Source organism: Diaporthe citri, assembly GCF_014595645.1.
Source record: "Diaporthe citri strain NFHF-8-4 chromosome Unknown scaffold_5, whole genome shotgun sequence".
In the NCBI taxonomy this organism is placed as follows: Eukaryota; Fungi; Ascomycota; class Sordariomycetes; order Diaporthales; family Diaporthaceae; genus Diaporthe; species Diaporthe citri.
The window spans coordinates 1,290,221-1,314,764 of NW_025064850.1; the positions used below are offsets into that span (position 1 = coordinate 1,290,221).

A 24,544-nucleotide genomic window follows, 5' to 3' on the forward strand; every position below is an offset into this window, starting at 1 on the left:
ACCATCTACTGCCCCTCGGTGATCCACCCGCTCGCATTGAACGTGGCGTAGAACAGCTTGGTCTCGGCGCAGATGACCATCCTGCCGTCGCCTGCGAACTTGAAGTTCGCGCTGGTTCCGCCCAGGTAGATCTTGCCGAGGAGCTTGCCGGAGGGGTTCCAGACCTGGATGCCGTCGCCGCAGCCCGCGTAGACGTTGCCGTTGGTGTCGGTGTGCACGCCATCTGGGGCGCCCGAGTCCACGAAGGCGAAGGTCTTGCGGTTGTCCCACGTGCCGTCCTCCAGGACGTCGAAGCGGTAGCTGTTTGGGAGGTACGTGGTCAGCATCTTTGCGGGACTTGGGCGGGCATCTCTGCGTTGTTGGGGGAAATGAACTTACATGGAGGCTGGGTCGGAGAAGTTGACGCCGTAGAAGCCCTTGTTAATTCCCGTGTCCGCGACGTAGGCAAACTTGCCGTCTGGAGAGAAAGTGACGCCTGCGTCGCACAAAAATCAGCAACTGTCGCTTTTTTCAATGTTACACTATTAAGACAGGGCCCGGGGAGAGAATACCGTTGGGCAGCACAAATCCATCCGCAACAATCGTGACCGCGCCGGTCTGATCGTTCCACCGGTAGACCTGGTTCCGGATCCCAGGGGCCGGGCGGAAGTCCTGCAGGAATCCGTAAAGAGTATCTGTGAAATAGACCTCCTTGTTGACCGGGTGAACGGCGACGTCGTTGAGGGAGCTGAACTGCCGGCCAAAGTAGTTGTTGAGCACGACTGTCGTGTTGTAAGGCTCCCTTGGGTTCATGACGACGGCGTTTGACGTGTTCTCCGCGCCAGCACCCTCTGCCATGTAGAGAATCTGGCCCTTGTAGTTGGTGGCTCCGTTGGGGTTGACGACCTGCGGGTTGGATGGGACAACCTCCACCGTGACCTGCCCAGTTGCGTTGGCCTGGCCCTTGACCGCGTCTGCTTGCGACAGCGCGATCTTCTGGATGATGGCAGACTTGTTGAGTCCCGTGCCTGCGGCCTTGGCGCCGGCATTCTGAACGAAGAAGACTTCGTCTGTCGGCTCGAACCTGCTTGGTGTTCAGTCCACATTCAAGTACAAAATTGTGCCAGGTTTATGTTGAGAAGGGTTGCATACCAAACCACGGCCTCGTGGAACAACGGGTCCGTTGCCGTTTCCGCAATCAGTGACAAAGTGGGTTCTGAACCGATGATGGAGCGAAATTCGTCGTCGTAGACGTGGAAGGGCTTGGCCAAAAGGTCTTCCGGTGTGATGCCTGGGGGCATGAAGGTTTGGCTTCCATTGACGACGGTAGCGGGCAGTACGTTAGGCAGGACGTTGAAGCTTCTTTGGTCAATAACCTGGGCCTGTGCAGGAAGGTCCTGAGCTTGGACGACCACCGAGTCGGGGTTCAGGAGCCATTGAATGTGGATGGCGGCTAGAACGGCCAGGGAAGGCAGCGATACCCAGGCCATTGTTCGTAGATGGCTTCTGACCGAACTCTGTTTGGAGCTTTGTTGACGAGACTCTCCTGGAACCTTGGGTACTCTCGAAGGAACGACAAGCGGGGAGGTCGTCATGGTACTTTATACAGTGCTATATACGAGGGCTATCCCCTCCCACAAGCCGCAAGATCTTCAAGCAGTGCAACCAAGGTGGATACTGCGTAATTCCCCAAGCTTTCCATGCCATGGGGTACCCTGTCCGCTACGCATGCCCGGATCTGCCTCTGCAGAACGCAGCACAACGCTCGACGGCCTAGGAAATAAAGCTTGATGCTTTGCTAGTGCGAGGCGAAGAACGGAGAAGCATCGGTAATTAAAGACCCTAAACAGACCCGGTCACCGCCGGCACTGGATTGATTCGTAGAGAACATGCGGGGAAACTTGGGGTTTCCCATAACGACTTCCATTCTTCCGCGGGGAAGGTTCCCAAGTGCTAGAAAAAAGCGCTTTGCCTGGAGCCGAATTCCGTCCTAAATCCCGATGCCGGACTAGGAATAGAGTGGGTAACTGTTCCTGTACCGACTGCCTTGGCCGATGAGGTTTGTCTATCCTAATGATTACAAGATCGAGCGAGTAATCCAACTTTGCGATCAGCCAGTTGCTCCACTTAGGGAGGCTTATTGTCCCTGCAGGCACCGTGTATCGGGGACTTCAGGACTGTAACCATACTGACTGTTCGGGAAACTGTAGCTCCCGTTCTAGTAGCATGCAGGTCCCGGCCAGTCTGATTGCACAGGACGGCTAATGATGCTGCCAAGCACGGCGACATAGGTCAAATAACGCAGATTCAATCTAGAAGTCGCGCATAGATGACGCCTGTTGCTTACCCAGGCTTAATCTCAGACCACCTCCGTCCGCTATAGTTACAAGGCAGTTTGCCAGGCTTTCAACCTCGTCCGGATTATGGACCAGATCATTGAAATCCTGTCGCCTGTGGGGCGCGAATTAAGCTCAACCTGCTGAGTCGTGCAAATGGTTGAATGAACCGGGAGTCAATCCCACGAGGAGAGCAGGAGCGGACCAGATATCCGGGAAACCTATGATGCGGAATATCAAACCTTGCACCGCGACTGCCGGCTCTTGGATTGGTCCCCAAGGGCAGGGCAACCCCGATGAAGATGAGTCTATTGGCTCGTCAGGCGCATACATACGCTGCCTATACTGGGTAATTTTCAGTCACTCTTGCGAATGTGAGTCCTGACAAATATTTGGGCAGGAGATTCTAACCCGTCCAGGGCAACTCGCACTTCGTCCCTCGTGACGTTGCCCCTGAAGTAATAATGGGCCTCGATTGCTTGGCAATGCCATTCCTTGCGAATAGGCCCGACGAGGGTGGAGTTAAGACTTGCTGTACTTGCTTGGCGAGAGCATTGCGACCCTGATACTCATCTGGATCTGGATGTGCTGCGTCACACTACCTGTGCTATAAGCTTGCGGGAGGTCTAATGCGCCAAGTGCATGTATCGGAGAATATAGCCGTTGAGATATTTGCCTGTCGTCCTTCACCTGTCATGCAAACACCGAGACGAGTGGCGTAACCGCTTGTACTGCTCTCGATTCCTCCTCAGGATTTAGTGTGTTTGCTATAAAACGGATGGATCAAACACACATGATCCGAATATTATGAGGACGCAATGGACGATGCTGCAACTCCTACTCCCCCAACCGTTCTTAGTTTCATCTTCCTAAGAACAGGTTCGTGCAAGACGAACGGCCAGCCTTCAGTAATCATTTGGATTATCTTCACAAGGGCGTACTTATGTATCATATCTCCAAAGTGACACACATGCACGGCATACTGCATGACCCACGTGCTTAGTACCGCAGTCTGGGAGTACCGAAGTTAATCATGGCGAGAGTCTCAGGGCGGCCCCCTCCGCGGACCCCCATCCTCTCCCGGGCTGCCTTCAAATCGGCGACAGAAGGTAAGCTCACGGTTTTCGTGGAACCCGACTCTCATCATCCGCACAGGCTATTCAAGCGGCAAGCGGTATTCAGTCCTATCATCTTGCTCGAACTCAACTCAGCTGCGGCCGCAGTACTGACGTGGACTGGAGATTGTCAATCCCGCCACCACCAACCCCACCCCCCTCCTCCTCCGGAAGTGTGACTATGCGTAGATTTGAATTACAATTCAAATATGAATGCTCGAATTACCGACGCTTGGCAGGAAGTTTCGAGACATGACGCGGCGTGCATCCGACAGAAGCGTTTCTGCTGTCTCGTGTCATGGCATCCTATCCAGCCTTGATGACTGTGAGCTCAGAAATGTTACTTGGGTACTTTCCTCGTGTCCTCTTTACTCAAATGTGCCGTTGCATTCGGTGAGCTGCATGGGAAACTTCTCGAACACTTGGAATTGGTGTGATCTGCAACTTGCATGCATCCCGCGCAGATCAAACAGGGCAACGACTTCTTGCATAACTTAGCTTGTAGATGCAAGCGGCGGGCCGAGTATCACTTCTGTTGCTGCACGAAGAGGTGTGATCGATTCTTCGGGCAAGGGGACAACCGTCATCCGAGCTTTTTTGAGCTGGTCTCTACTGTCATGAATGGACCTGCCCATTTCCCCTCGGCCGATGTCTTGCACAGTCCTCAGACTCAATTTATCATCCTGAAAGGTAAGAGTATCTTTCTAAGTGGAAATTCCAGTGTACTCCGTGTACAATATTCCTAGGAATTGGCAATTTGCTTTCTGGGACGGTCGCCATAATATGTAAGAGTTTGTTCCGTCTCCTTACACGGTGCTGTAATAACATCTGCTATCACTCTCCATATGGAGCTTTTAATTATATCCAGATAAAAAAGTCCTTGTGAGCCACCGACGGCCATGAAGTGAACCAAATCTGGGAGTTTGAATGAAGCATTCTCAGCTGATCCGCTTTTCAGGTGAAGGGCTCGAGGAAAACCCCAGGCATTTGATCGTCCAGACCTCGGCGGCCGGAAATATCGATCCTCGCGGGTAGTGTGCCTGTGGCCGAGAAGCAAATGTACTGTAGAATTTTTGAAGAGGATTTAACACATTCCGGGTATTTGTCCGTTTCTCACGTCGTTAATCCCTCCCTCTTCTGTACACATGGCTGACCAAGGAACCTAGAAGCAACGTAAATTAAATCTGCGTTTTCTTTCCAGAGTCCGCTCCAGACTCGCAATGACAATTGTTGTTCTAAACACTTCGCTGCCTCGCACAGAGAACGCTGATGAAGCTGCCACGGAGCGATGACCCTTGTGACGGGACACGATTCACACTAGTAGGGGCAAGATCGGATGGAATGATATTGACTGGTGAAAGCATGGCTGACTTTCTGGGCCGTATTGACATATAAAAAGTATCAAACAGCCCTCTCCATGGAGTGCCTGGGCAGCACTTATATACAGTTGCCAAATGACCACCAATTACACGCCCACCGAGCCCTTTGCTATGAAAAACAAGATATCATACAACGCCTCAAACCCCTCCGCTCAGTCTCGTTCAACGAGCAATATAAAATAAAAAAAACAGGAAACGCCGATGTCAAACAGGAGACTGTTGGGTGACATCTACAGTCTTCGTCACTGTGATGCCCGGTTTGCCTATCATAGTCAGAGTGAATGACTCCTTCGTGGCCATGGCGTTCGTGTCGGTCAAAATCTCCCGCTGAGACCACGTGTCCGGCTCGCCATTTGCACGATCTCGAGCCTGTCTGTATGTGCCGGTATAAGACGGGTACAAATTGCTGTTCTTTGCCTTGCGGGTTCGCATACCACATGCCTGTATCATGCTAGCATAGGCCGGCCTGCTGACAGGCACGCCAATGCAGATCATCGTCACTGCCATTTCCGCACCGTGCCAGAGGTAGAGCACCGCAGCTGTTTTCCGGGTCAGTCCCCCATGGGCGCCAGAGCATCGAGGACGAGGGACTCCTTACCAGAATTTTCCTGCAGGTTGTTCACGGCTGCGTAGATAGTCAACGCTCTTGCGATGCCACAGCCCGCAGCGATAATACCAAGACTCATGCTCCCTTGGATCAGGAACTTTTCCTTCCTCGGCCTCGTAAGGCGCCTGAGGAGATACCATGGCATCGCGGCGTACCACAGATCGATCGCAACACTGAACCCCGCCGCCACCTGCATCCAGTGCATCGCGGGAACGACGCTGGAGCACAATAGAGTCGTCCCAGCCAGTGCGGTGAAGCATCTCGCCCACATTGCCATGATGGCCCCAAAAGTCACAATGCCCAGGAGCACAATGGGGAGGATGATGAGGATGTTCCACTTCAGCTGGGACTGATGTTGGGGAGCAAGACGCAGCAGGAAGACGACGAGGGAACTCTTCGCAACGACGAGGCCTATACTGGCGAGATCGAAAAGAACATTCTCAAAGGCAACAATGAGAGTAACGTCGCTCGTGGTCAGGTATTCCGGCAATTGGCTGCCGAGGCCGTGATAGGAGTAAAACGTGATGAGGCCATTGTATGCGAGAAGAAGGGTCTGACGACCGCACGGTCAGCTTTTGGTTCCCAGGGGTCGGATGCCCAGTTATTGAGAGAGCTGACGACTTACGAAGGCGACGTTGTAGAGGTAGTCTTCGACGGCATAGAACTGGAGGATCTTGACTCGGGAGAAGAGGCGGAGGACGACGAAGATTCCGGTCACGAAGAACAGTGCCCAGAGGACCGCGATAACCCGGATATCCCACAGGGTTATGGGAAAATATGTCAGATGAGACGATTCGATGACTTCCAGCCCATGTGTCCCTTTCCTGGGCAACAGGATTCCCATAGTGACATTGCAACCCTATCAAGGTAGCCCCAGGGCGGGCGGGAAGAGAAGCGGTTCGTCCGTGCGAAAGTAAGAGTCGGGTCACTGCAGATCACCAGCGACGTCGGGAGGCAAGCACGGTTTTTTTCGGCGTCGCAGTCCGGTGACTGGTTCGTGGACGGGCAGCGAGGGCGATTCGACAGTCGGTGTTCGGTCTTTGATCCTCTCAACGAGGGGAGGGGGAGAGGGAGGAGATATCCCGCTCCAGCTTTCAATAACCAGAGGCCACTAATGGACAGCAACACAGCTCGGGTGAGCAGAGTGGGAGGAGACAGCTCAAGGGAATCGGAGGGGACCACATGACAGATTATACGGAGCCCGAGAGGCGGGAGAGCGGAACCAACCGGCCGCAATCTTGACAGGCTGCTCGCATCCGCACGAACACGTAAAAATAGGGTAGGTGAGGACCCTCCTCCCACTTTGAACCTTACGGCCGCGGCTTTCGTTGGCGAAGAGCACTCGGGGGGGCGCAGACGGCGGGGGGGTTGGCCGACACAAAAGCCCTCTCGTGTCAACCCCGGGCCCCATGTTTATCGACCATTTAGGCGGGAGAATCACGTCAATCCTGGGTTGATCCTTCGCTCGTTATCAGGCCGGGGCGCCACAGCGGTGCAGCCAATCCTGCGATACAGCCGCTCCGGAGCTGCATGGGTACCTCAGCCAACCACGTTGCTGCCCGGACGAACTTATGCAAGGCGAGTGGGCGAATGGAGACGGACAGCGCGGATTGGGAATGGGGTCGTTCTGCTGCCCTCGCGTGCGTCCTCGGCCGGGGGTTTTGCTTTAGCCAGATTCCACAAATCCGCACAGCGCCAGGCCAGTCTGCCGGAATCTCGTGCTGGTGTGACACCCCCCCCCAACCTCCCCCCTTGCTTATCTCCCCCCCAGGGATCATTCGCCTATCAGCTGTGCTCGCCGGGCCTACCTCGACCACTACTGAACCTGAAGCACCACCAAAAGAGAGTGGCGCGATTTTGCATCAGCACCCTCCTGCAGCGGGCAGCGGACCTCTGTCGGACGCAGGGCACTCCGGCCTGCTTCTTTCGTATAAGCTGTGCGAGACAAGGCAAGGAGCAGACTCCTCAAAACGTCCAAGCTCCCCCGGCTTTCTCAAATACGTGCCTCGGCAAACCTGCTGTGATATCTGCAAGGGCGGCTCGAAATCGTAGAGACTATCGACCACTTGTAGACCAGGCAGATAAGCGGGAAATTGCAGCTGTCGTGTAATCTCGACGATACGTAAATTACTTGCCTCGGCCGCCCTTGCAGCACAAAAAGGCCAAAGCGCCGGATGTACAATTCCCAACAGGGCGGTTTCAGCTCTAGGGCTGAACCACATGGATCACATGGATGAGGATCAGTTGCAACCTCTTGTACAGGTGACCGGGGCTCAGCTCAGTTTGTGCAAGATGTCGGAGCAGTTTGGCAGTCTGGCGGTGTAGCTGCAACAGATGACAATCAGGATTAGGATTCGACTTATTAGTGACACATGGATGCAAAGCTTGAAATGTGTGGTGGCACGGCAGGTGCCGTCATCTTGTACCACGTTGTTGGGGGAGCACGCACCGTGTTCATCGACATGTTACGAATCTAATTTTATCACCGGGTGCTGACCATGCGCAGTAGTGCCAGATGCAGTGCAAGTCTCGGGCTGATCTGGCGCTGTTTTCTGCTGGCCCATGTCATTGGTGTACTTCGTAGAAAGATCGACTTCGACGTTGAACCATCCCGCGAGGGACTCTCAGCAAGAAATCTCTTGACAGGAAATGAGACACCATATATGAGGGAATTCTATGTATCTGGGGTATGATGATATTCAACACAATGCCTTGGTCAAAGTTATGTTTGTTCGCCGAATCTGTATTGTTTTTACTTTCTGCATGTGACGACTCGGAATTGCAGGCGTCGAGGCTTGAGAGGTCGGACGACGTGGATGCTCGAAATCAATTCAGTTCATCTTGAACACAACGGAGCCGTTCAGAAGGACAAGGCAGGCACAAACGACTTCCACATTGGATAGTTGTGTCAATTTCTTCCAGGTTGAGAGAGGCATCAGCGCTTTGTGTGTTGTCCGGACAAAAGCATCAACCTTGCAAATGATGTTTTAGTCAAAGGCAGCGGCAAGGCAATGAGAATGACCCTCTGAGGCATTTCAAGCTTCGAATTTGCTTTCTGGTCCACACGCGAGACGCGTCAAATGTTCCAAGGAAACCACAAAGTTGGCCAGTCCAAATGAGATCTAGCAGATGATGCTAGGACCCATCTCTCTGCATTTCTGAAGAGTATCTGTCAAGATGCTTTCCTGTGTTTCCGTATTTAGATCTGCCACGGTCGAACACTGGAACCGTTACACGGTCGACCTGCGCTGACGCCGTGACTGTGCTTGTCGCAGCTGGTAGGCGCTGGTCCCCGACTTGGGCTGAAGAGCTTGCTTGGAGGTTACCTTCGGGAACGATAGCCTACTCCAGGGGGGTTATCTCGCAGAATATTGTCCCAGAGTAGGCTACTCTATGGCTCATCCCATACATAGGATATTATCGTATGAGAGGGCAGCCCGTAGGAGCTTGCCCTACACGAGGTTATCCCACGGAAGGTTATCCCATAGAAGTTTATGATATTGTCTTGTAGGAGGCTGTCCTATAGGGAGTTGTCCAATAGGAGATTGGTCTATAGGCAATGCCCTAGGAGATTTTCTTACCAATAGATTTTCATAAAGACACGGGGCTGCTTATCAACAGTGTTCTGTGCAGAACCCTGAGACGCGATTTGAAGCAATCTATCGCAAGCGAAGCCATTTTGAGGAGGTTACACAAAGGAAGGGTGTGCTGCTCCTGGCATGCGCCTACGTTGTAGAACGCCTTCAAGCTGTGATCCTTATGACCACCATCGCACATCACGGACTCAGCCAAACTGATGATAGGTGTCTCCAACTCCAAGTCTATGATTGCGCGAGTAAAAAGACTATTATACAAAGCTTCTTGACCAGTCATGGTGGCCAGATCCCGCCCGAAGACCAGATCCCGACCGAAAATAGTATAAGTTTGCAATCGGAATTGCGTGAACCGTCTTAAACCCAGGAAATCGTCGAGTCTAATCTAGCCCGTGTTAGCAGTCCCTGTAGCAGGTAGCAGGCTTTTGTAATCGAAACCTGCGGTATCTTGTACCCTCTCTACCGGCGCAAATGTCTATCCCATCGCAACCACGCCTCTACCACACCAACCCCAGCTTCAACCACAACTTTCGGGCATCTTCAGACACTTCGACAAGTCGTTTATTTGGCAATTTCAACGCCACCGGTTGCGCCAAGCGCCTTCTTCAAGTCACCCTTTATATTTAAATTAGCATATTATATATTGTCAAGAGGTCCAGATGGGGACTTACGTAGATGGCGAACTGGAAGGCAGTCAGAGTGCCGACCATGAAGAGACGGGCACCGATACCAGTGTAGGATCCACGGAGACCAAGCTCCTTGCCGATCTTGATCAGACGGCTGGTGGTTCCCTCACCGGGCAGGCCCTTGGTCTTGTTGATCTTGGAAAGCATGGTGTCGGCGGGCTGGGAGACGATGGCGGCGGCGAAACCGGCGATCAGACCGGAGCCCAGGTTGACACCGGTCTGGGCGCCGTCGGACAGGTCCTTCTTGGGGAAGGCCCTGAAGGCAGCCTCGGAGACCTTCTCGAAGACCACGAACTTGGCCATGGTGTAGGGGATCCTGTGGAAGTTGTGAGTATGAATGGTTTCTGCGACGAGTCCAGGCCAGACGTGTTGCCACTTACTGCTTGAACAGGATGGGACCGAAGCCGGCGTAGAAAGCGCCGATACCCTCCTGCTGGGCCATCTTGGTGAAGCCGCTCAGCAGACCGCTGGCGTATGTGGGCTCGGAAACGAGACGGATACGGGTGGCCTCGAGAGGGCAGAGGGCAATGTCGGCGAAGAACTCGCCGGCGGCGGAAGAAGCCAGGTAGACACCGGTACGGTAGTTGGAGGCGTTCTCGTAGCCGAGCAGGTTGATGGACTGCTGCTTAAAGAACTCGTAACCTCCGAACTTGAAGGCACCCTGCAGGAAGTAACCGGCAGCGGTGGGACCGAAGCCGGTCAACAGAGCGCCAGCACCCTCATTCTGGATGACCTGCTTGAAGCCACCGATCATGCCTCGGTTGTAGGTGGCAGGGTCGAGCTGGATACGGGTCTTGACGCTGTATTCATGGTGCTCGTTAGCGTGGAAGTTCGAAGAGCTGGCGGGGTTCCGGGGTTGAATGCCTGAACGACCGGCGACAGCGGGAGCGGCAGACGCATCGGTCGCGAAGCTGAAACAAAGACGAGTCTTTCGGGCCCCGGATGAATGGAATTGGACACGGGTCAGGAAGAAGCGACGTACACATCGACGGGGGTGAGGGCACCGTGTGTTATCGAGCAGCAGACGGCACCGGCGAGGGCGAATCTGGAGTAGAGCTGGACACCGCTGAGCTGGCCAGGGGCGCTGGCGGTAGCCTTCTGGACGACGGCATCGACCTTGGTCGAGCCGGTGGATGGTGCTGCAGAGGCCATTGCGATTGAAGATGCTGGGGAATGGGAAGAGACAACCAGAAGGAATGGACTGAGTGGAGTGGTTCCCGAGGCGCACGCTGCGACTGTCACGAGGGGGTGGTTGGTGGTGGTGGTTGATGGATAGGGATTCCAAGTGGACAAGTGACAACAAAAAGTTTTGAGGCTTTTTGTCAAGTTTGGCGACGGACAGTCGGCGAGAGAATTTTGGGTCGGGTCGTTTCGGGTGTAGGGGTGACACGGACCTTATTGCGGCGGCTGCTCGTGGCAGAGAGATCCACCTGTCGCGGCCCGCCAATCGTCCTCGTGCCTTTGGGTGGCAGGCAGGGCCTCTCGACCTATGGGGATCCGTTTCCGTCTCGGCAGGCTGCAGAGGCTGAGGGAATGACGACACTGCAATCCGCTGACATTGACCAACTTACTGATTGATCGTGGTCCATTCGCAGACTACTTTACTGACCCACTTGCTGGCCCGACAGCACATGTCACGAAGCCTTCATTCAGTTCGTACACACCCAAACATGCTGCATAGCCGTACATGAACTTCTCAATTGTTAGCCCTGGATGGTGCTGTTATCTCATCTCTGTGCTTGTCGCTGGGCTTTTCTACGGGCTTCCCATTCTGTTCCAATGTGATGTTGATGGCGGAAGAGCCATCGCCCGTGAAGTCCGCCCTAGATCATCTCCCACTCGTCCTCGGCGTCCTCCTCCTTGACGACGTCCCACTCCTGCTTCTTCCTCTGCTCCTCTTCGTGTTCCTGCCTCGTCTTCTCAAGCTCCTCCCTGCGTTTCTGAGCCCGCTCCTCGAAGACGTTGAGCAGCAGCTCGAAGTCGAGCAGCAGCGTCTCGGCGAGCCCCCGTTCCTCCAGGAGATGACGGATATTATCAGCCGCTTTCTGGCTGTACGGTGGTCGCGCGGAGTTGTCGACCTTGAGGTCTCGGATCAGGTTCCAGAAACGGTGCCGCACACATACTCGCTCGTGGGGGTCTTTGAGGGTCCTCAGCCGGCTCTGACGCAGCCTTTGTCAGCCTTGTGGAATCTTGACGAGGCTGTGGTAACCTGACTTACTGCGACCTTGAGCATGAAACCAGTGATTCCATTCTCCTTGACGAACTCCATCCGGTACTCTTCGGGCGACTCTGGAGGGTCACCATACTGGTCCACCTGGGCAGGAACTTGCTCAGGTGTTTTGACTTTGACCGGTGTTCCTCCAAGAACATCTTTCTCTTCATCCGCATCGTAAATACTGTCTTGCTCTTCGGTCTCGTTCGCTGGACTGGTAGTGGCTGCCCAGTTGGTGTTGGATGGCGCTCCCGCGCCTCTATTGAAGGTAGACATTCTGGGTGGTGTCCTGGTAGGTTGTGGTCAGGCTAACTGAGAGAAGGGGGAAGGTGCATTGATTTAGAAAAGAGAGGCCCGGGTCTTTGAAGAAAGACAGCTAGGGAAGAGTTAGTTTCATAGTTCAGTTCTCAGGGTGGTACTTTGGATGCCTGCGCTACGATCTGTGGGCCGGCCTCAATCCGCAGGCCGGTAAGGTTTGCAAGATAAAAGGTACCGTTGAGACGGTCACTTGGGCAGTCATATTCACATGGACACTAGGTACTGTCCAAGTCACCCACCGAGCTAGACAAGCTGTCTGAATGACTGTTGAGCCAGTGCTTCTGTCTGAAACAGAACTGGGAAGGCTTATATTGAGTAACTCCCGGGCTGGATTCACAGCCTGTGTGAATCAACCATCGGCTTCTGATTCAACATGGCACGCCATCCAACTCTACCCAGATACAGGGAACTGGAGTATGCATGCCATGACCAGGGCACGTATGAATGAATTCTGCTTCACAGCTCTACATTCGTGGTGAAATGCGTATAAAGCTTTCCCATACTCTCCAGGATTTAGGACTAGGATCAGGAGATTGATAGCTTGTTTTCACCGGAATAACGGAAACATGATAAGGAGGAGTCATTGTGCTATCTAAAAGTCACCTGAGCTCTTAGAGAGCACATAGGCTCCATACTGGTTTCATCAGAAGCACGCTATACCACTAGAAATGTGAACTAGAGGCGACTAAGCCACTGAATCTTTTCCTCGACTTGACACTATGTTCACTGTATTCTTATCTACCCTGCTAATGAGCCTCGAAAATCTGGAGATTGCCTCCTGAGCAGGCATTAACTAGATCTGCAGGAGCGATACCAGCTGAGGCTTAACATAAGATTCTCAAGTGAACCCATCAGGGTAACACAAAGGGAGGCAAAGTTCAGTTCATATTTACCTTTCGATATTTACAAAGGTCAAGACGCTGGTCAAAGAATCCTTTCACTGTCTTCGTCTTGAACATGAATGCTTGACTCCTGCATCATATCGGTGGCTGCTCTATGGCAATTTGAACTTCTGAAAATTATAGGGCATTTGCATTTTGAGTAGGTTCCAGGGGCGCTTGTTTCAACTGAACTTGCTAGGAGACAATGAATGCCAGTATCCCCTTTGCCACACTGTCCAACAACCTCGGAACCACTTTGCTGACTTATGACTGATACCCATTTATGGACAGATACTCACGCATGGTGTTTTGACCAGGTGCTACATCTTTTAAGTACTTTCCATAAATACGTCATTGATCTCTGCTTGAAAGGAATGTTTATGAAGGGTGATTTCAGCCTGACATGTTGTGCCAGTGCGGCTTCGCCATTCACTATTGCATGCATCCAAAAGTGCCAGGCACACCATGCTACTTCATCCTCAGCCCTCGATCTCGATGATTTCGCTTGGTCCTATATAAAAAGGCAGCACTCAGGTGACCCAAACTTCATTTCACACCTGTAATTATTGTCCTTGCTTTACCAGCATGGATGCCTCGCAAAAGAAAACCAATCCCTCAGTCTGTCTTGCCGCTAGTCATGTGAACTTACATTTAGACACTTGCTTTTCACTTCCTGTATCAATACCAAGCCCCCACAATTTTTCAGTCTTGCACCCATCACTCGTCTCGCCATTCGTTGCCGTCCTGACGCAGGCTCGATGGCTCGATCCTCGGCCCATCACCATTTCGCTCATCAAGAGCCCCATAGTGATAGCCATTAGTCTGGCCCGCATGCCCCACCTCCTCATCAGCCTCTTCGGCCGACGCCTCGCCGCCGGTGATCAGGGGCCGACTGGGCGAGGGGCCCGTAGCAGAGCCGTGGGACCTACGGCCTCCAAAGAAACGGCGCCACGAGGACTCATCGAACCGGGCAGCGAAATGTTGCGGGAAGACGAGACTTGCGATCTGTGTAGAGGATCCGTCAGCGGACATGGCGGGTATATCTTGAACGCATGGGTGATTTTTCTCACCTGGAGAATGGCAACTATGATGATAACTCCAAATTCCACGCCGGCGCTTCTCTGTAAGGCACTTGTCCAAGGGCCCCGGCATGGCAGCGTCCTATCGAAGCGCTGCGCGCACGCGATGTCGACAGGGGTAAAGGGCCACGCCATGTCCTTGACGCTGCGGAAGCCACAGCACTCGAAAGCGTCTTGAATCGCTTTAACAGACTGGGCGTCCTTAGTGCGGAAGAGATGTTCCCAGACGCTCGACAGGCCACAGTCCCGGGTTGCGCCCGGCACGATGTAGGTGGTGTACAGGGTGGCGAGGACGACTGTTATGATGCCCTGCAGGCCCTGAGAGACAGCTGGGTGTGCGAGCTTGACCAGCAGCCGGCGAGGGGAGCGCGCCTTCTCGCGGAGCAGGTACGGAAGGGCCGTTGCGTTTGCTGCGGCGATCAGGGGGAGCAGGATTGTCAGGAAGGTCAGGACTGGGGAGAGTGGGAGGGACAAGGTGACACTGTTGGTGTGCTCATAGCTTTATGTATGGCAGGCATATGTGAGCCTTCTTTTCTCCCACATGCCGTTTGCAAGTGCGAGTTGGTGATCTTACAGAGCGACGCCCATCAAAGCCAGGATAAGCTGCATTTTGCGTCATCAGAACAGCGTTTCTCTGATCGTTGATGCAGACACTTACTACTGGATAGGCAAATAACAGCCAACTCATCTTGAGCGTATTACCAGGCGTGCAATGGCGTCAGGCAGGTTGAACCAGCTTAAAGAGGTTGAAGTGACGGCCTGCAAGAAAATGATGGTATGGGAAAGATGAGGGGTTTGAACCTTCTGTCGAGTCTCGTTGAAGGTGCATTACTGTTGGAGTTCATGTATCACCCGGAGCCTGGTCCAGGTAGGCAGGCTGCGGGAGGCCCTCCATCCTGATGAAGTGCTATTTTATCGGGCAGAACAATGGGGCCTAGACGATCTGCTTTCGCGCGAGTATTTATCGGATTGCCCTAAATTGGGCGGAACTCCTCCAAAGTAGGATTACTATTTGACATAGATGGAGGCACTAGGTTGGTAGGCGGTGGAAGATGTTTGTGGACAAGTATTTGGAGGAAACGTCAATGGGAATCCCTGCGAATACACAACAACGCCGAGTCCACCTCCATGCATCATCCACAGAAGGTAGGGCAGTACACATTATAAGCAGCCTCTCATCTCTCAGGTCAGATTATGTCCTACCACTGGCTGGTATGACGGCATGGTTGTTGTCCGCCCGTGTCACCGATCTACTTCAGTACCTAGTAGATTAGGTAAAGACCGCCCTGATGGGGTTTCCGAAGAACAGGTGGGTGGGTGCCATGTTACCATCCAGAAATAGAACTGCCACTTGATACGTAGTAAGCAGTCCTTGACGTTTCGGGGGACTGATCTGGGCGGGCTTAAGATCGGATGCCGGGTTGAGATAGGGCTGTGTCTGTAAGAGGCCGTCCTACGAGGTGATGTGGGCAAGAACAAGGCAATCCTGGAGAACACGACAGAAACTGTGGTAGGGGAGACATGCCATCAAATTTCCGGCGCCACAAGACATGTGCAAGCCTCATCCGACAAAGAAGGCTGCTTCCCTGACGGATGGGGAGTCTTGTCATGACAGAAAGTATCCGCTCTTGGGAGGCAGCTCGGGCCGGCCCCGAGGCGCCAAGACGCCCAGACGAAGCTCGTATAATAACGAAAGAAGAACGGAGAAGGAAGATCTTCTTAATTCTATAAATCAGTGTTCGATTACAGAGGTGTGTTTCATCAGATGCCCATGGGAAGAAAAGACGGGACGATGGGATAATGAATATCTCGAGAAGGGACACGGGAGAGTGGAGGCCCTATGACACATGTGGGTGGAGGCGCCCGGCCCTGCGCTGGCCCCCTTGATTGGAGCTGGCGGCTTGCAGCCCTGGCCCAGTGGAGGTTTTGTAGGCGCCCAAAGCGCTATGGCACCCGACCGTCACATTCACATTCACAGGCTCAGGCTCAAGCTCCGGCACAGGCTCAGGTACGGAGTTTGGCTCCTCGTGTCTCCAAGGATTTTGCCCTGGCATGACAGCAGGGGAAAGTCCGTGCCTCGCCCAGTGTTGAAACCAGAAACCAGAAACAACATCCTCGACAAACCAAACCAAACCAAACCACCCCGACAGAGATCGTCAATCACGGCATCCTCACTTAACACATCGAGATCCCACTGTGCAGCAGCAGCAGCAGCCCAACCCGGCCGTCGTACCTGACCTGCTCCCACCCCACTACCTGCCTCCGACTTTACCGACTCTTTCGCCTCCGCTCCAACTGCATCCGAACCCAACCTGCGATTCAACCTGAGCTTGGCCTTGTCTCACCTCGGCCCTGATCTCGACGCTCCTCCCTCAACACCATCTGGTCCTCACAGTCCAACTTTACACATCCATCGGCTCCAGTTATAGAGCAGAAGAGGGGGAAGTCCCGGTCTGGGAGTCACTCAGAGAAGATACAGTCACCATGCAGGCACCAGGGCCCTCGCAACGGTCTTTGCGCCGCTCTCCAGGTGCAGAGCCAGGGCCGCCACCTAATGTCCCTTTGCGATCCATATCGCCCGCCGTCGGCCTGGCAGGAAGCGTCCAGCCTCGCGCTTCGACTGCCTCCAGCAGGTCGAACCAGAGCAGCGAGAGGAATAGCAGCAGTTCGAAGCGACCGAGTGTTAGTCAATCCTCCCCTTATCCCAGCCGTGGCCCGCAGTCTTCCATGCTCGTTTCCGTCGCGCATAGCGGTCACACATTGTGGTGACGCATCGGGGGAAAGCATTTCGCACGGCTAAAGGCTATATCTCGCTTCAAAGCGTGCTGCCATGACTTCAAATTCGGATATGTCAACCACTTGCTGACCCTTGATGCCTCGTAACAGACCTCGAGTAGCAGTTCCGCCATGCCCTTGTCTCAGATCGAGAAGAGCGTCACCCACCTCCTTGTCGCCACGAAACAGCTCCTCGAGACGTTGACACAATGGTCCCGGGGCCAAGCAACCGACACGCAGGTGTCAGACGTCTACGTCAGGCTTGGGTACGAGTTCAATATGGCCTGTCGGGCCTTCACAGCGATAAACGTCGACACCTCCGACCTCGGCAATGTCCCTGAACTTCTGCGAAATATTCTCGAGGCGACCCTGAGCCAGGAGGCGAGCGTCGAGAGCCTGGAAAAGTACTTGCCAAGGATAAGAGATATAATCATAAATCTGCTTCACGGGTTGAAAAAGAAACAACAAAAATTACGACAGAAGCAGGCGCGTGACAAGGAAAATGGAGCTCCCGAGTCCTCCAATGGCCGCGTCACGAGCACCAGTACACAGGGAAGCAACTCCGGGGGTCTATCGCAGATGCTGAACGAGGGCTTGTCTGAAAACGGATATCGACCGGCCAGTAGCCGTGGGACGGACGACACGGTCAAGGCGAATGGGTCTCCCCGGCGATTTCAGTCTCAGCGAGATGAATCTCAGGCGACCGTCTCGGACAAGTCCTCCCTCTCGAGCGACACCATGCAGAGCATGCCCGTTGTTCCTCCATACCCGTCCGAAGACCCTGTTCCAACCCCTGCGGCGCCTGAGGAGCTGGACTCTTTCCCGCCGCCGCCACCTCCGCCCAAATCATCGACGCAGAGTGCTCTGGCAGCACTGCAAAGAGGGGGAGACTTGGAGCGTCGTGCATCTCGAAGATACTCTGCATACCAAATCTCCAAGCATCTGGGAAGCGGCGCAACTGGAGTTCCTATGATGCCAACGCAGACTGGCCCAATACCAAACCGAGGAAGACCTGAGGTTAGGGAATCTATGCGAGCTGTCCAAGCGAGGGAAACTGTGCGAAGGAAGAACAACGATGGGTCACTGAGCGCGAGACCTGGGGCGTTGGATCCCTCCTCGCCCCAGCGTCAACCGAACAAGGCACCTGAAGAGAAAGAGGCGCCAAAACCACCAAGCCCGACCCCCGAAGACAGGTTCAAACCGAGTGCGACTTTGAAAGGACCCTTGCCAGATGTTGTACCAACGATGGCAACTAGCGACGGTGATATCACCCCAAGGACGGAGACCAAAGAGGAAGCGAAGGCTGTGGAGCCGAAGCCCGCGACTCCCACCCCGGAAGAGCAAGGCAAAAGTTTCATGCTCGACCAGTCACCTCCAGCGTCGCCACCGAAAGATCTCACCCTTTTCTTACAATACAAGTCTAGAGTCAAGAAGTTCGTACTCACAGGGGGTTACGGCGAATTGACGATTGGCCGGTTGCAACTTGCCTTCATCGAGAAGTTCTCCTGGAATACTCATGCAAATGGGGCGGATCTGCCCGAGATCTACATTCAAGATCCGGTCTCTGGAGTGCGACATGAGCTGGAGGATCTGGCGGACATCAAGGACCGTTCCGTTCTCGTATTGAACGTGGAAGCGCTCGACGAAGTCAAGAAGCACGTGGATGACGGGCTGGGATCCATCCGGCAACTTATTGAAACCATCAAGCAGGACGTCGGAGATCAAAGCGCCGCTCTGCAGCGCGTGTCCGATCGACAACAAGAGTCGGCCAAGGAGATTGCAAGGCTCGCAGCCGCTCCGCCAAGTCCCCCAGCAGATTCTCCCCGGAATACTGCACTTGGCACTGGTCGCAAGCTTAAGGGTGGCCAGGCGGCTGAGGTGCAGACTCTGCGCCGGGATCTGGCTGTCCTCCGGCAGATGTATACCAACTTCCAGTCCGAGGTCGACGGTTCTATGACTCTACTCCGCAACAAGGCAAACAGCGTCAAGGTTGCCGCGGCCAAGGCATCGCTCCCCGATGTCGACGGAGGTTCAGGATCATCATACGTAAAGCAAGGGCGGAAACAGCTCAACACGGACTCTGATCGTCTCGTCAACAAGGTTGACGACCTTCAAGACCTCGTGGAGGACCTGCGCAAGGATGTGGTGCAACGCGGTGTCCGACCGCTGCCACGCCAGCTTGAGACCGTGGCCAAGGACATGACAAATGCCCTGAAGGAGCTCAAGAAGATGGAGGAGTACATGAAGCGCGAGAAGCCTATCTGGACCAAGATCTGGGAGAAGGAGCTCGAGGACGTGTGCAACGGCCGGGACGAGGTCAAACTCATGGAGGACTTGGTGGCTGACCTCCAGGACGACCTGGAGAAGGCCAGCGAGACGTTTGCGCTCGTGGAGCAGGCCACCAAGGAGCAGATGAAGGATACCAATGCCGGGCAAGCGAATGCTACCGTGTCACGCCAATTCTCGCGGGGCCTGAAGCACATAGAGGAGAACACCCTCGTTGACCCGTCAGAGGCGAAGGAGGGCGTACTGGGGGAGGTGCGAGCTCTGCAGCCGAACCACGAAAACCGCATGGAGGCGATCGAGCGTGCAGAGAAGCTTCGCCAGAAGGAGCTCGAGACCCGCAACCAGAATCCGATCAAGAAGGAGCTCGTCGAGTTTGTCACGGAGGGTAAACTCAAGAAGAGCGGCGGCGTTGAAGAGCTCGAACGGCAGAGGGTCGCCAGGGAGGAGCGCATCAGAAAGGAGGTGTGGGAGAGAATGAACGGACTTGCTGCCGATGACCCTATCGGAGAGGATGGAATTCCCGAGGGCGACGAGGAGTTTGAGGAAGGCGAATACGAGGAAGAAGAAGAAGAAGAGATCGATGAGACTGATGATCTGGAGGAGGATGTCGAGCCCGCGGCTTCGCCCGAGGCCGCCGCCAAGGCAGCTCCTTGAGTGAGTGACTGCCGCAACCGACGGGGGAATATCATATAAGCTGGGATTTTCGAGCGGATGATTTATGGGGTCTGGAGGTGCACTTTTGAAGAAAAAAAAAAGGCGCTGAACAGATACCCATGACCCCTTGGCTCAGCGCTGCTGCTTTTTTTGTCGTTTGCTATTTGTTTCCCGCGCTTTCCAGTCGTCTGTTTCTGCTCTTGATATCACACTGCCTCTAGACCCTGCACCAGATTTCCCCCTATCATACCAGTGTTCTTGTACCACATCACTTTAGCGTCGGGGTGGTGTTCAGTGATTCGATTCCATGTTTGTGGGTAGGAGGGATCTTCGTTTTTTTTTTCTTTCTCGCATGGGCACTTGTGTACATCAGCCCGTCCCTTATCTTATTTGGTCTGAAGTGGTGGGACTTGGAAGCCGGTACCTGAAGGCGGTGGTATGTTGATGCGTCCATGAGGACAATCTGATCACGACTTATTCCGAGCTTCATCGTCCTTCGTGATTGACGCCATCTACTGTCGAAGCAATTTGTCTCCCTGTGTCACAGCACGCCGCTTCTCTCTGAACTTTCCCACGGCTGAGGAAACTCTTCCTATGACCCCAGTTGCTCGTACAGACCCAGCTCATATGCCTTCATCAGCTCCTCTATCTGCGCGTCACCAGGCGGCAAGAAGCTTGTAGCGAACAGGGCCGTCAATCCAGCCTCGCGGTCCATAAACTGCAGCACAGATGTCAGCACCCATCCACATCAGTCTATCAGCAGTAATCCCCTTAAGAACTCACCCAAGACAAGTTGTACGCCCCGCTCCACTGCAAGAACCCCTTCCTCCGGTGCGCATTCCCGCCGGGCGTGACCAGGCCCGCCAGGCTCCACGAGTATCCCTCAGCAGGCTGGGGCGTCCAGCCAACGACGAAGTCAGGGTTCCGAAAAATATCCACCAGCGCGGCTCGGTCCTTGCCATCATCGCTGAGCAGCGGCTCGAACAGCAGCCTAGCCGTCTCCCTCTTCAGCAGCCTCTCGTCGTCGGCCAGGATGCTCTCCAGGACCTTGAGGTAGCTGGCCATGTCCGCGAACAGCCCCGCGCCGCCCATGCAGTGCTCCACCCCGGCGGGGTCGACGCCGGCCGCCCCTGCCGGCGCGGGGACCGCTTTTCCCGTCCCGCCGTCCCTGATCGACAGCGCCGCCCTCTTCTGCCGGTATTGCGGGTGGTTCCGCGCGGGAAAGAACGTGATGCCCCCGACCACGCCCAGCGGGGCAAAGATGTGAGCCCGCATGTACTCCTCGAGCGACACGCCAGCGACGACCTCGACGAGGCGGCCGGCCCAGTCCATCCCCGGCCCATATGCGAAGCCCTCGCCCGGCTCGGCGACGAGCGGGTAGGCGAACGTGTCGTCGACGCTGCTCTGGCCCAGGATGGAGTTGAGCGCCGGGTCCCGGCCGGCCGACTGGACGTAGCGGCCCGTGAGCTCCGGGTCTAGGAACGTGTAGGCCTGGCCGTAGCTGTGTGTCATGAGGTGCCTGAGGGTGATGGGCCTCTCGCGCCTCCTGAGGAGGGGCTCGCCCGTCGCCTCCGAGAACCCGGCCAGGATGGGCTGCGCGGCCAGAGTGGGCAGGTGGGCGGCGACGTCTGCGTCGAGAGCGACGAGGCCCTGTTCGATGGCCTTGGCCACGGCGACGGAGGTTACCAGCTTGGTCATGGAGGTGAGCCGGAAGACGGTGGTCTCGTCCCACGGGCCGAAGTTCTGGGCGTAGTTGACCTTGGCGTCCTTGGACTTGGCCAGGAGGACGGCGCCCGGGATGGTGTTGTCCGCGAGGGCCTTGGAGATCTGGGCCTCGAAGGAGGGGAGTGCCATGGTGCTGGTGTTGGGACAGAAATTGGGCGTAGGTGTGTGTAGCGGGATAGGAGACGGAATTTGATAGTTGCTCGTGGCGTCTTGTCCCGAGTCAAATATACAAGGAAAGTTGCCGTACTGCTACCTACATATATATCCAAGTGCGGCCCACTCCATGCGACGTCGCCTTGTCTTCTGGATGCCTGTGAAGGAATATTGATCCACACCTTACCAACTCCCTTCCTGTCTCCAACAGCTGATTGTTGTGCTGGCTCGAACCACCCGGTGTACTTTGTCAGCTGCTGGGGCTCTGAGGGATGGGATGTGGTAATTACAAAGCAAGTATATGACAAAGACCCAAATTACATGCCAGTCCACTTTTTAGTCGATAGGTCGCCCGTACTTCGGTTCCCGATGACAGGGGCCAATGTAAGGCTGCAGGAAGGAGCTGCAGGCGCCAACTGATACACACAGGATATCTGTTGATGCCGAGGCATTTCAACTCCCAACATCAGATTGTGAAAAGATTGGTACATTGAGAAATTTCCAGTCTTTTGTTGAGGCCAGGCATACAGCAAGCAGCTGGTGGACCTGATCCCAATTAGCCAGTCTAGCCCATTCGCTCCTGCCGTCACAAACAGGCAGGCAGCTCAGGGCTGCAGTCGAGAGCTGGCCCCCAAAATTCTCATCTGAGCTCATTGCGAATGCCACGTCTGGAAAGTAAATCGTCAAAAATGTGCTGCCGCACCCGTTAAGAACTAGTTGGCATGGGGGCCCTCTGTGTCCGGCGATGCGAGCATTTCCATCCACATATTCCTCAAGCACTTTTAAGGATGACGTACGAGAGAAAGTGAGCACAAGACTGTACAATGAGCATTTTATTGAAGAGAAAAGTGGAGCAGTGACTTGATTCAGAAGGAGCATGGTCGGACGGAAGAAAACTTGTTTGTCCCCAGACATCCAAACGCACAGCGTATGGGAGCCCAAACGTTTCTAAACATCTCCAAACATTGCCTAGGTAGGCAGACCACACGATCGCACCGAACTGGAATCCCTGGCTGAATCCCATGTCCAGACTCTAATTTTACATTTGGTAAAATTCCTCACGTTGCCACGCACCCACATGAAGGCGCCCCCCGGAGCCAGTTCACCGCGGACTTGGCAGTTGAACACAACAGAAAAACATGCTTTGAGTGCCATGATCGCGATTGCGAAGTCCGCAAATACACTTTGATGATGAGTGAACACGCCACGGATCCCCAAATGCATCCACATCTTGGCCTGCTCGAATTTGCGCCCTCACGATTTGATACTTCCACAACCGCACGCTACTATCTCGGCTGGAATCAGCTCCGATTCCCAACGCGTAAGGATGTGTCCTTGAAGCTGCGGACATCTACTGTTGCCAACTCTTGGCAGGATGCATTCTTGCGGGATGGATTTGATCAAATCCCGTATGCTGCTGGTACATTCCTGGACACCGACGGACGGACTATGAGGGTGCCTTCTCTGTGTGTGAAGTGGGGAGCATTGGCAGTATCTTGTGCAGGCTCGTCGTGTATCACTGCATGTTTGCAGATTCTAATACATCGTGATTTGTTTGTCCATGTCTTGATCAAGCAAGTAAGACTGTATCAACATGTCTTTAACTTGGAAAGAGCAGATTGGACGGCCGAAGTGGATTGTAGACTTGATAGATTTGGTGCAACCACAGCTGACAACGGGCTCAGGAAATAGTCGTAGCATGTTGCGGGAGTACTTGACAGCATCTTTAGTAAATAAAGCGCAGAAGGTATTTCATCCTATCATTCAGAATTAATGTACTTGAATGCTTGTGGGGAGTAGGGCAGAGTAGTACGCTTAGGCTAAAATGCAATGGGATATCAGTATACCAATGAGAAGGAGGGCTAAATTTGGTCCGAGGAACTGTAAATGCTCGCCACAGGCAGAAAGGATGAACCAGCCGCCTGAGCATGCGCGCAGTCTTGGCCACGCGCACCGGACCTCTCCAAAAGCTTGGGCCCGGACAAGTGAGTGTAGAAGCCGGCAAGCCCGTTACTGCTCCTGAGCGGGGCCGTGTGTTTTGAAAGAAACAACAACAAAGAAAAGAGGCGAATAGTCCTCTAGAATGATTTAGCAGGGACTGCACTAGACAGTATCGCCTACGTGGTAACCGAGTTTGCTGTTCGGGTGGCCCTTGCCGACGGATGGGAGGAGCTGATACCGGAGCTGGGCCAGTCGGTGACGGACATTGTCTGAGCGCTGGGTCCGGGACACCGGAGCACTAGCGAGGACGGTGCGCCCTGGTGTTGGTTCCTGGTGGAAACGCAACGGCAGACTTCGGTTGATGGGTCCCTGACGATGAGCAGAGTTTTGAAACATGGGCCGGCGAGACATTAGTCTGGACGAACAGACTCGCACACAACGTCGAGCGTCGTCAAAGCCCAAGTGTGATTCCGGCCCCAGCTGCGGATTTGGAGGCCTTGGTGAGAGACCCCCTGAGTGGGCTGCACCGGCACGGCGACCGAGAGCAGCTGGGCGCTCTCCCAGATTACTCGTGCGCCGGTATCTCCAACAATGTCCGAAGGTGCCGTGTGGTTGGGACTGGGGCCTGCAGTCCGGGCGGCAGGGCGGATGACGATGTCGATGGGATATATATTCCATCGACCATCTTGCATCCCCCGAATCTGAGGAGAGAGCATCACCATTCACCTCGCGACTTAGATACCCAAAGAGCGTCCTCTTACCTACTACTTGCGACTTAATAATAAGCGAAACCTTCCACCACTTGGACACAGATTCTCACGACAC

At 54.4% G+C, this 24,544-nt stretch overlaps 7 protein-coding genes across 7 annotated transcripts; 1 reads left to right on the forward strand and 6 right to left on the reverse strand.

Annotated features, from left to right (window-relative positions):
* Positions 1-5: 5 nt before the first annotated feature.
* On the reverse strand, positions 6-1,469 carry INS49_011051 (uncharacterized protein; the record flags this gene model as incomplete). Its single annotated transcript, XM_043171770.1, has 4 exons — positions 6-300; positions 379-475; positions 552-1,063; positions 1,132-1,469. The coding sequence occupies 4 exons, from the start codon at positions 1,467-1,469 to the stop codon at positions 6-8; spliced, it is 1,242 nt and encodes a 413-aa protein (XP_043023515.1).
* Positions 1,470-5,013: 3,544 nt separating this feature from the next.
* INS49_011052 (uncharacterized protein) lies at positions 5,014-6,260 on the reverse strand (the record flags this gene model as incomplete). The annotated part of the gene is made up of 3 exons (XM_043171771.1): positions 5,014-5,348; positions 5,408-5,969; positions 6,042-6,260. 3 exons carry the CDS (start codon positions 6,258-6,260, stop codon positions 5,014-5,016), a joined length of 1,116 nt encoding a protein of 371 aa, XP_043023516.1.
* Positions 6,261-9,570: 3,310 nt separating this feature from the next.
* INS49_011053 (uncharacterized protein) lies at positions 9,571-10,847 on the reverse strand (the record flags this gene model as incomplete). The annotated part of the gene is made up of 4 exons (XM_043171772.1): positions 9,571-9,624; positions 9,681-10,011; positions 10,076-10,606; positions 10,678-10,847. 4 exons carry the CDS (start codon positions 10,845-10,847, stop codon positions 9,571-9,573), a joined length of 1,086 nt encoding a protein of 361 aa, XP_043023517.1.
* Positions 10,848-11,518: 671 nt separating this feature from the next.
* INS49_011054 (uncharacterized protein) lies at positions 11,519-12,183 on the reverse strand (the record flags this gene model as incomplete). Its single annotated transcript, XM_043171773.1, has 2 exons — positions 11,519-11,854; positions 11,914-12,183. The coding sequence occupies 2 exons, from the start codon at positions 12,181-12,183 to the stop codon at positions 11,519-11,521; spliced, it is 606 nt and encodes a 201-aa protein (XP_043023518.1).
* A 1,640-nt stretch (positions 12,184-13,823) lies between these two features.
* INS49_011055 (uncharacterized protein) lies at positions 13,824-14,873 on the reverse strand (the record flags this gene model as incomplete). Its single annotated transcript, XM_043171774.1, has 4 exons — positions 13,824-14,111; positions 14,177-14,684; positions 14,760-14,788; positions 14,844-14,873. 4 exons carry the CDS (start codon positions 14,871-14,873, stop codon positions 13,824-13,826), a joined length of 855 nt encoding a protein of 284 aa, XP_043023519.1.
* Positions 14,874-17,092: 2,219 nt separating this feature from the next.
* On the forward strand, positions 17,093-19,900 carry INS49_011056 (uncharacterized protein; the record flags this gene model as incomplete). Its single annotated transcript, XM_043171775.1, has 1 exon — positions 17,093-19,900. One exon carries the CDS (start codon positions 17,093-17,095, stop codon positions 19,898-19,900), a length of 2,808 nt encoding a protein of 935 aa, XP_043023520.1.
* Positions 19,901-20,492: 592 nt separating this feature from the next.
* Positions 20,493-21,754, reverse strand: INS49_011057 (uncharacterized protein; the record flags this gene model as incomplete). The annotated part of the gene is made up of 2 exons (XM_043171776.1): positions 20,493-20,618; positions 20,684-21,754. The coding sequence occupies 2 exons, from the start codon at positions 21,752-21,754 to the stop codon at positions 20,493-20,495; spliced, it is 1,197 nt and encodes a 398-aa protein (XP_043023521.1).
* Positions 21,755-24,544: the final 2,790 nt, after the last annotated feature.